This window comes from Osmerus mordax, chromosome 21, assembly GCF_038355195.1.
Source record: "Osmerus mordax isolate fOsmMor3 chromosome 21, fOsmMor3.pri, whole genome shotgun sequence".
NCBI classification, from domain to species: domain Eukaryota; kingdom Metazoa; phylum Chordata; class Actinopteri; order Osmeriformes; family Osmeridae; genus Osmerus; species Osmerus mordax.
In genome coordinates, this window is record NC_090070.1 from 11,354,983 (window position 1) to 11,365,726 (window position 10,744).

Here is a 10,744-nt window from a genome sequence, read left to right on the forward strand (position 1 = left end):
CTACATGTAGATATGTGTGTAGAGAAACCGACCGAGAGATAGAGACAGAGAGAGACACAGAGAGAGAGACAGAGAGAGAGACAGACAGAGATAGAGACAGAGAGAGACACAGAGAGAGAGAGACAGAGACAAAGAAGAGAGACAGACACAGAGAAAGAGAAAGATAGAGAAACAGAGAGAGACACAGAGAGAGAGACAGACAGATAGAGACAGAGAGAGACAGAGACAAAGAGAGAGACAGAGACCGATAGAGAGACAGAGAGAGAGAGGGAGCAAACAGGGGAGAGCAGAGTTTACTTCAGTCGGACCCAAAATGGTGATGTTTCACCTACCTCCTTCCTGCTCTCTGATTGGTTTATAATCTGGTACCCTCAACATTGGAGGTCAATTGCTCTTCTCAGGCACAGAGGTATGTGTGTGTTTGTGTGTGTGTGTGTTGGGGTTTCTGTAGACTGTGGCAGGGTATACACAGTCATGTACCGCTGCATATTTAGGTGACACGTGTGATTTAGTCCAGACAAGTTAGTCTCAACCTCAGGACCTCTCTCTGCCATGAAAAGAGCTACGAGGGGTAGTCTCTTAAATACACACACACACACACACACAGATGCATATACACACACAAGCGCAAACACACACAGCCATACACAGGCACACACACGTTATAAAAGGCGAAGGCGTCATTTCACTGCAACGCTAAAGCACGCCATCTTTCTCTCACACACACACTTTCTCTTGCACACTGATACCTGAAGACCCGCATCCACACCTGAAAACACACACCCAGAATTGGATTTCTTTCTCTCTGTCCCCATTTCACACACACACACACACACACACACACACACACACACACACACACAGAATCTCCTGCTCACCAGAATCACCTGAGAACATTCAGTCTTGTCTCTCTGGTTAACAACACACCCCAGGAAGACAAGGGCTGAACACTGAAGATATCCAGACAGGGCAGACAGACAGACAGACAGACAGGCAGACAGGCAGACAGGCAGACAGGCAGACAGACAGGCAGACAGGCAGGCAGGCAGGCAGGCAGGCAGACAGGCAGACAGGCAGACAGACGGGCAGACAGGCAGACAGACGGGCAGACAGGCAGACAGACAGGCAGACAGGCAGACAGACAGGCAGACAGGCAGAGGAAAGTGAACAGGCAGGGAGGGAAACAGACAGACAAGCAGGCAGTAAGAGAGAGAGAGAGAGATCATAGAGGTGTAATAAAACTGGTCGCAATCAAACAATGCACCTGTTTCCAGAGCCACAATACTGTCTGTTTATGAAGTGGAGACTGCCTTGTTTATCCCTCCCTCCTCCTCTTTCCCTCCTCCTCTTCCCCTCCTCCTCTTTCCTCCTCCTTTTTCCCTCCCTCCCCTCCTTAATCTCTCCCCACTATTCTTCCTCCCCCCCCACCTCTTTTTTGCCTTTTCATTTGTTCAGTCTCTGATGGACCTGGATTTAACATGTGTAAATAAGTAGGCATAAACACATATGCACACACACACACCCACACACACACAAATGCACACACACGAACCCTCGAGAGGGGGGGGGGGGGGATCTTAGGGCTGACAATAGAGGCAACAATTCTCATTCACATGAGACCTCAGATTAGACAGTCCACAAGGAATAGTCTTCTTTAGAGATTATCCCAGCGGCGGACACACAAGTGCTCACACACATAAGCCAAGCACACACACACATACACGTACCAAACGCTCACACAGAAAGAACACAGGGAGACCTCGATCGGCAAGCGGCCCCGGCTTACCCTTCAGCTGCTCCAACTGGCTCCGCCCCGCCCTCTCCTCCACCCTCCCGTCCTCCCGGTGGTAGCGCTCGTCCAGGAAGCCGGCGGTGGCCTCCGACAGGTGCACCTTCCCGGCCACGCCCAGCTGCTCCATCAGGTTGGCCAGGTTGACGTCGTTGGACCACACGTCGAACTTGAAGCGCTTCATCCCCAAGATGCCGCAGAGCACCGTGCCCGTGTGGACGCCCACGCGCATGTCCACGGTCTCCCGAGTCTCCTGGCAGAACTGCTCGATGGCCTGGATCATGCCCAGGCCCCATCTCCACGCAGCAGTAGGCGTGGTCGGGGCGGGGCTCCGGGCAGCCCGCCACGCAGTAGTAGCAGTCGCCCAGCGTGCTGATCTTGGCGCAGCAGGTGAGCTCGCACAGCCGGTCGAAGCGGCCGAAGAGGTCGTTGAGGAGGCCCACCAGGGCGTGCGCCGACTTGTTGGCCGACATCTTGGTGAAGCCCACGATGTCGGCGAACAGGATGCTGACGGGCTCCATTCGGGTCATGTTGAAGGGGCGGAACACGATCTTGCCGCGCGGGAGGGAGGTCTTCTTGCGCTTGCGGTGGTGGTGGGTGTGGTTCTTGGGGCTGACGGCGCCCGTCGACGACGGGCCGCCCCCGCCCCCTCCTCCGCCGCCCCCCCCCGCCGCGGAAATCCCCGCGGCGGAGCAGGCGCCCGCTGAGTAGCGCTTCCCGGCGCCTCCGTCCTCGTCGTCGCCCTGCCTCATCAGCTCGTCCGCCACCCGGCGGGGCATGACCGAGTGGATCATCCGCTCCTTCAGGGCCTTCTCCACCTCCAGGTCCTTCCCGTGCATGATGGCCTGGCCCACCTTGAGGAACGTGCTCCGGGAGCGCACCTCGGACATGATGAAGAGGTGGATGCCGATGACGTGGGCGCACAGGTGGAGCAGGGCCTTCCCCGGGCCCAGCCACGGCAGGGTTTCCTGTTCCCAGCCTCCGGAGCTCCAGCCGGGATCCCCGTGGCTTCCCCCGCCGCCGCTACCCGGATCCCCGGCCCCCCTCGCCTCCGTCGTAGCTCCTCTGCAACAGGGGCAGCCACCCCAAGGTCTCGTACAGCACGGAGAACAGCAGCCCCAGCAGGACCGAGGCGTACAGCCTGATGTGGAGGACGCTGTAGAGGAGAAGCAGCACCTCCATGCACAGGGAGAAGGTGCCCACCGGGGGTCATGCATGGAGCCCGGGGGGAGGAGCCCTCCGGCCGGGGAGGGAGGCGGGCCGAAGGGGGTCTGGTTCCCGCCTCCGCCGGACCCCTCCGGGTCGGAGAAGCCGGCGGTCTGGATCTGCGGGGCGAGGGTGATGGCAAACGTCGCCGTGATGAGGAGCAGGGAGGCCTGGTTGTAGAAGCGCGTGTAGGGTTGCGTGAAGGTGAAGAGGAAGAGGAGGAGGAGGAGGAGGAGGAAGGAGGCGGTGGGGGCGAGGAAGGCGACGGGGTGGCAGCGTTCGGAGTGGACGCCGAAATACACGCCCCAGAGGACGCTGCAGGCCGCCAGGTAGATGAGAACGTACCGGAAGCGGCGTTGCGTCTGCGGGAAGCAGCGCTCGCGGCACGCCTCTTCCAAGATGGAGGAGTCGAATTTGGGGTCCCAGCACTGGGCGGCCGACCTCTCAAACAGAGGGGGGACTTTGCTATGGCTGCGTAGGGTGGTCATGAAACTCCTGCGCACACCAGAATCACCTGAGCTGCAGCTGGAAAAGCTGTATTTGTGTGAAGTGGGGTCGACTTCAGTAGTCCCACTGTTACCTAGGGGACTCCCGCCCACGGTAGCCCCAGCACGCTGCTCGTTCGCCTGTTGATGTTGCTGGGGAGGCACGTGTTCTGTGGTGTTGTCGGTAATCCGCACTGTCACTGCGCCATCCCCTCTGGGACCGACGCTCACCTCCGTGCCGTGCATGAGAAACTGCCGGTGTTTTTGCACCGAGGCCATGTCGACTGCTGTCGTGATGCAAGGCTCGAAATAATTCAGCTACTGTCCGGTCAACAGTGTCAGACGGCGCAGGCAATCAGGTATTGAGGGAGAGCACATCTGGCGGGGGGAAGAGGGGGGAGGAAGAGAGATTGAGGAGGAGAGAGGGAAAGGGTGATGGGTATCACACCGGATAAATGGTGCGCACGAAACAGACGTCTTTACTACGCACGAGGTAACTGGTACATTCACTCATATAAAAAAGACCGTTCCAAACTCTTGAGTAGCTCATTATCCGATCTCGTATTACGTCAGTACTCACATTCCATTTCCCGGTCTCTTCAGGGGCTCTCGAGCAGTTCGGTTCGTGCACGTGAGTCTCTTTCCAACTGCCTAAAAGCAATGTCATCCGTTCTCTCTTTACCTCCTTTTTTAAACATCACGGTAACGACTTCTTAAGGCTGTCACATAACGATTCATAGGTTAAACAATACTTGAGTTTAACACTATTAAAATATTTAAAGTCCTCTTTCCAACGCGCGTAGTGTTTTGGCACTGCCTTTATTTATTGATATCTTCTTTACACAGTTATACTATTTTACACACATCTGACGAAAGGAGAGGCATTTTCTTGACGTTTTCAATTCCAATATTTCATTTGTTGGTTTATAAAGGGTATCCACGGTTGGTCTGACGCATTCCAAAATGTGCCACAAAAGGCTAGAGGATTCTTTCAGAAGTATGTCTAATCTTCCGAGGACACGCTCAGAAAAAAATCCCTTTTTTAATTTATTTTCGTTCTGAAAGCATATACTCATTCCATGGAGCGTGTGCCAACGTTGGAGAGAATAACATGTCTGAACTACTGGGTTATCCCGTTGTTTCCAAAGCCGCTGTTGTAGGCCAGAGCTAAGTAAATATACGAAACAGAGGAGTTACAGCCGTCCGTTCGCGACCACCCAAATCACCAGCGACCGTTTGTGGTCGGTCCCCACCGCTTCGGTGCAACAGGCGGGCCTATTCCCACGGAGCAGCCCCGTCCTTTCCTGACCTCCCTCTCCGGTTCTACACCGGTTGTATCCCCACTTCCAATGAATCTGTAATTCGAGGACGTTTCGATAGAGAGAGAGAGAGGCGCTCAAAACATGACACTAGATATTATCTTAGGACTCGTTGTGCGCTTGAGTGGGTCATTAACTTGTTGCGCAGAGTTGGCAGAAAACAAAACGCATAAAACTGCCACCTACGTAAAAGCTGGTAAAGACAAACTGTTAAAATTCATATAAAACTAGCTGGAGTTATTCGTGGGTAGTGTTCTTATTGAGGTGTATTTTCAGCCGTGTGGTATGGTAGATATCCATTCAAAATGACGGTTAAAAAAACGGTCTCAAAGCAAAAGCAAAAACGCCTGCAAAAACGTCAGCGATATGTTTCCCTCTGTGCCCAAAGAGGCTTCCAAACTTTTTTTTTCTCCCCAGGACGTAGCCTATTTCCTTCGTTAGCAGTGGTTGCTGTACACTTGTACACTCGTGGGGTAGCTTGTAGGCTTGGGCCGTGGAGTGAGGAAGGCAGGGGGAGAGTCTGTGAATTTCCTTTCGCATTCCCCAAGGATCCGGAATCCCATGAGGAGCAAAACAATATATCCTTTATCCCTCTTCCCTTGTTAAATCCACGAAAGCGAAGAATAGTTTTTACCAGCGGTTCGCTTCACTGTCTTATCTCTTCTTCAGAAATTCCTCTAGTCTGGCTGGGTAGCTCTAGTTTTCACTGGCATGCCGTGCGCCCATAACACTCGGCTACTCTGTGCGCTTTCGCCGTGCGGCGTCCCCTTCCGTTTGGTGAAGGTTGCCTCCCTTCTCGACCGACCGTAGCTATCTTGTTGTGTCGGAAGAGTAAATAAACGACTTTTGGGTGGTTTTCGTTAATCTAGGCGAAGACGGCACGGCACTAGTCCCTACCACCATCTTCCTGACTTGATCGGAAATTCTGGTCCAGCTGTGACGGTGGAGCTGGAGGGTGGGTGGGTGACCAGGGCAGCGCGAGAGAGGAGCCTCCAGTCAGACATAAAATACAGGGGAGGGGGCTGTCAACTAGGAAAGGGGAGCGCGCACGCAGAAATATGTGGAGACGAGCACGCATGTGAACTAGGGGGAGGGAACGTGGGTAAATATTCTTCTTATTAATAAGTTACAGTAAGTGGGTGTTGAAGTGGGCTTAAGGTGAGAAACGGGTCTTTTGTGCAGTTCGTTGTCAGTTTTTTTTTCTTCAAAGACAAAAAAGCGTTCGACACCATTTGGTGTACCAACAACTTTGGGAATATCTGACTGAAATGTCCACCCTCATTCAAAAAGCATTATTGTGTTGTTTGTTCAGACAGTGATAACAGCAGATGAAACATGGGCGAATGAGATAAAACAAGCGTTTTGTTTTACTGGAAAGAGATCACAGTCTTACTATGATACTGGTGTGTGTGTGTGCGTGTGCGTGCGTATGTGTGTGTGTTGGGGGGGGTGTCACCCGATACTGGTAGCTTTATCTTGTACATCAACACACCTTGAAAAAGAACACTTAGGATTGATAAGACCAACACCGTAAGAGCTGTGAAGCAACTGTTGTGTGTGTGTGTGTGTGTGTGCAAGAGTGTGTTTGTCGTGTGTGCGTGTGTGCGTGTGTGTCGTGTTTGTGCGTGTTTTGTGTGTGGGTGTGTGGAAGATAAGATAGTGTTTTATGAGTATAAGGGGTCATTGTACACAATACACAGGAGCACCGGTGTAGTTTTATGTCACACACACTCATTTGTTTAACACATGAATGTCAACACACACATGGATGTATACTGTAGGCACACACACACACACACTGTGTGTGGCTATGAGGCCCAGATATGCTTCATAACTTTGGTCCACGCCTAAACCTGTAATACTTATAAAGTCAAGGCAGTGTGCTACCTTTAGACACACCCATACACCCTATCTGTTGAGAGTCTAAAAATAACTCTCATGTAGCGTGGCACATTAACATATTTGGAATCCCAACAGAAACCCCTGAAAATAAAAGTAAAGCAATGCATGAATGATGATAAATGAATTTTATTCTGGCTATGAGAGTGTATCGGAAGTGTTGAAAGGGAGGGCTGTTTTTTTGCCGAATGACACCGAAGGACCAAGAATAGTTCCAGAAACTGAATTGAGACGCCACCTGGTGTCTGCTCACAACATTGCTTAAGTTTACCACAATTTAAATCCAAATTACACTTTAAATACACTTTGGTCTAATTTCTTATGAGCGTATTGAATAAAATATATGTAGTTTCTTGATTCAAATGGTTTGATCAAAGATTTAAAGGACTATATGTCTGTGTGTGTGTGTGTGTGTGTGTGTGTGCGTGTGTGTGTGCGTGTGTGTGTGCGTGTGTGTGTGTGCGTGTGTGTGTGTGTGTCTGTGTGTGTGCGTGTGTGTGTGCGTGTGTGTGTGTGTGTGTGTGTGTCTGTGTGTGTGTGTGTGTGTGTGTGTTGTATTGTGGAAGCCTCCCCACCATGACTACTGAACAAGATAAAGATGAATTATGTACGTTCACGGGGAAACGGCTCCATACTTTATCAGATGAAGTGAGAGACTGAGGTTTAGCTTTCTTAAAGGAACCACACGAAACAAAGGGTACAAGGACGAAAACTGTAACTTTATTGACAACAGTCCTCTTGACATGCAGCATACTGAGTTAAGTCAGCAGACAAAGAAGGCGAAACGATTAACTAGCGTCAAATTTACAAATGCAATCTTACATGGCTACAAGGCATAGCAAACAAAGATGGCTGCCAAAAAGAAAAACAGACAAACTTGAGATAGTTTAAAAATGAGCACAGTAAGTTAATATTTCATAATTCAGATGAAACTCATTTTTCTTTTCTTTTTTTAATTGTTCATCCCATTGAAAAAAAAAACTGAATAAATAAAGTACAAACTTTAAAACAAACAGAGAAAGAAATAAAAACAACAACCGTTTTGTTTATAATCTTTGTTTCCTTCACGTATGAGAGTCAAAGCAGAAGATAATAAGTCTCTGATTTTGATCATTATCTTCCTTTATCCCCCCCTCATTTTCTCTGTTCGGATGTTCATTTACGATTCTATCCTGGTCGGCTTCTTGTAGTTGGAAACTCCACGCAATCACTCCTTCCCTCTCACCACTCTCTTGTACCCAACCCTCTCCTCTGCCCACACCTCATTTCCTCCCTCCCTCCCTCACTCCATCCCTCACTCCATTACTACCTCAGGTCCAGTCCAGACAAACACAGGTGTCAACCCCTATAGAGAAAACTCTCCACATCTTCACACCTCTTCTCTCTCTCTCTCTCTCTCTCTCTCTTCTCTCTCTCTCTCTCTCTCTCTCTCTCTCTCTCTCTCTCTCCCTCTCTCCCTCTCTCCCTCTCTCCCTCTCTCTCTCTCTCTCTCTCTCTCTCTCTCTCTCTCTCTCTCTCTCTCTCTCTCTCTCTCTCGCATCCCTCGCTCCCTCCCTTCACTGCCTCCTCCACTTGTTCTTGGGCTTCTCCGTGCACTCTGGCCCCGTACAAGTCCCGGGAAGGGGCGGGGGCGGGGCGGGCGCCTTGACCGGCGCCGGCGCTTCCGGGCTTTTCCCCAGACTGCTAAGCAGCCCCGGGAGCTCCACGGTGATGGCCTTCTCGATCTTCTCCAGCAGGCATCCTCCAGACCAGCTGCAGTGTTGGGACAGCTGCTTGAAGCTCGTCACCGGGTTCACCCCGAAGAAGTCCTGGTAGGCCTCCTTGTCCGGCAGGTCGAACTTGCTGACGTTGGTCTTGGCCAGGATGGACTTGAAGATGTAGAACTTATCCGGGTCTGTGACGATGTCGTGGAACACCTCGTACGGGTCGCTGAACCAACCCAGCTTGTCGTAGTACGTCTGCAGGTAGCGGTCGACCAGCAGCGCGTGGATGCGCACGCGGATGCCGTGCTGGCGGACGAAGGCGATCTTGTTCTCCAGCTGGTTCTCGATGACCTGGGAGCAAACGGAGGAGGGGAATGGTGGGGTTCCAGTTCTACAGCTGTGATCCTCGTCATCATAACCCTCACCCTGTACCTCAACCTCACCCCTCGACCTCACCCCTCATCCTCACCTTGACATAACCCCTCACACTCTACCTCAACCTCACCCCTCATCCTCACCTTGACAAAACCCTCACCCCTAAACCTCACCCCTCAACCTCACCCCTCATCCTCACCTTGACATAACCCTCTACCTCACCCCTCATCCTCACCTTGACATAACCCTCACACTCTACCTCAACCTCACCCCTCATCCTCACCTTGACATAACCCTCACCCCTAAACCTCACCCATCAACCTCACCCCTCATCCTCACCTTGACATAACCCTCTACCTCACCCCTCATCCTCACCTTGACATAACCCTCACCCTCTACCTCACCCCTCATCCTCACCTTTATCCCTCATTCTCACCATAATCCTCAGCCCTCACCCCTCATCCTCACCTGGTTAAGATCCTCCAGCAGAGAGGTTTCCTCCCTCATGAAGAGCTCCCGGCTGGTGTTGGGGGCGTAGTCCTGGGGCCAGAAGGAGCTGACGTAGACCCTGGGCGCTCCGTCACGTTGATGAGGGGCGCCATGCTCCAGAAGAGGGCGCCGTACACCCTCATCAGGTCCTGCGTCGCCAGGTTGTCGGCCTTGTTGAGGATGAGGCGGATCTGGGACTCACGGCCCTTCATCTGCCTGAAGAGCATCTCCAGCTCGCCACCCACGTCCAGCTTGGTGGGGTCGAACACCAGGAAGATGAGGTCGGCGCGGTCGATGAACCACTGGCACACCTCGTTGTAGGGGTATCCTGGGAGGGTACAGGTGGGTTTGACCAATGAGAGGAGGCTTTGCTGATAACTGAGTTCCCAGGCGGGGTAAATATGAGTGTTGCAGCAGCAGAGAGACAGGTGAAAGACAAGAATACTACAGAAACGTGTAGTAAATCTTTCTGTGTGTCTGGGCAGGCCTTTCCTCACCCCTCTCCTGCTGCTTGCGGTTCTCGATGATCCCGGGCGTGTCCACGAAGGTGACCCTCTCCAGCAGCTTGTGGGGCATCTCGATGCCCACCAGCCTCTCCAGGAAGCCCTGGCCGAACTTCTCCAGGGGCGAGAAGGAGCGCGAGCTGTCCGCCGCCATGACGATGCCCTCCACCGTGCGGAACTTCTCCCCGTGCATCACCACCGTGTACTCTGAGGTGGTCGGCTCCGCCCCTGGGAGGGGGGGGGGGGAGGAGGGGGAGGGGGGGGAAAGGGAGAGGAGAGCAGGGGGAGTGGGAGAAAAGGAGTGGGAGGAACAGGAGGAGGGAGGGTAAGAGGAAGATGAGGTTTAGTGGAAGGGAGACACAGAGAGGGGGGCAGAAGGTGTGTGTGTGCATGGGTCGGTGTCCTCCACCTGTGTAGAGCTGTTGGGGTGTGCCATGCAGACCCAGCAGGTAGTTGATCATGGAGGACTTGCCCACACTCCAGGGGCCCAGGAACAACACCATAGGCTTGGAGGTGATCTCTCCATCTGGAGGCAGCGACGAGAGGCACAGAGAGAGAGGGAGGGAGGGAGGCAGAGAGAGAGAGGGAGGGACAGAGAGAGAGAGAAGGAGGGAGGCAGAGAGAGAGAGGGACAGAGAGAGAGAAAGAAAGAGAGAGAAGGAGGGAGGAGGAGGCAGAAAGAGAGAGGACAGAGAGAGAGAAAGAGAGAGAGGGAGGGAGGGAGAGAGAGGGACAGAGAGAGAGGGAGGGAGGCAGAGAGAGAGAGGGACAGAGAGAGGGACAGAGAGGGAGGGAGGGAGGGACAGAGGGAGGAAGGGAGGGAGAGAGAGAGAGGGAGGGAGGCAGAGAGAGAGAGGGACAGAGAGAGGACAGAGAGAGAGGGAGGGACAGAGAGAGGACAGAGAGAGAGGGAGGGAGGCAGAGAGAGAGAGAGACTACAGATCGGAAGAGCGTCGTGTAGGGAAAGAGTGTAGAT

The 10,744-nt window shown here is 52.7% G+C and overlaps 2 protein-coding genes across 2 annotated transcripts in view; both read right to left on the minus strand.

Moving 5' to 3' along the window:
* Nucleotides 1-4,311, minus strand: part of adcy9 (adenylate cyclase 9) — an 18,759-nt gene extending 14,448 nt beyond the window's left edge. The window contains 4 exon segments of the mRNA XM_067258820.1: nt 1,787-2,081; nt 2,083-2,776; nt 2,817-2,995; nt 2,998-4,311. Of these exon segments, the coding sequence (XP_067114921.1) occupies nt 1,787-2,081; nt 2,083-2,776; nt 2,817-2,995; nt 2,998-3,759 (1,930 nt within the window). The 5' untranslated portion in view covers nt 3,760-4,311.
* Nucleotides 4,312-8,181: 3,870 nt separating this feature from the next.
* LOC136964869 (sarcalumenin-like) lies at nt 8,182-10,291 on the minus strand. The gene is given in 5 exon segments (XM_067258817.1): nt 8,182-8,752; nt 9,245-9,351; nt 9,354-9,593; nt 9,763-9,996; nt 10,178-10,291. Coding segments are annotated over 5 exon segments (1,173 nt in total). The 5' UTR covers nt 10,272-10,291; the 3' UTR covers nt 8,182-8,254.
* Nucleotides 10,292-10,744: the final 453 nt, after the last annotated feature.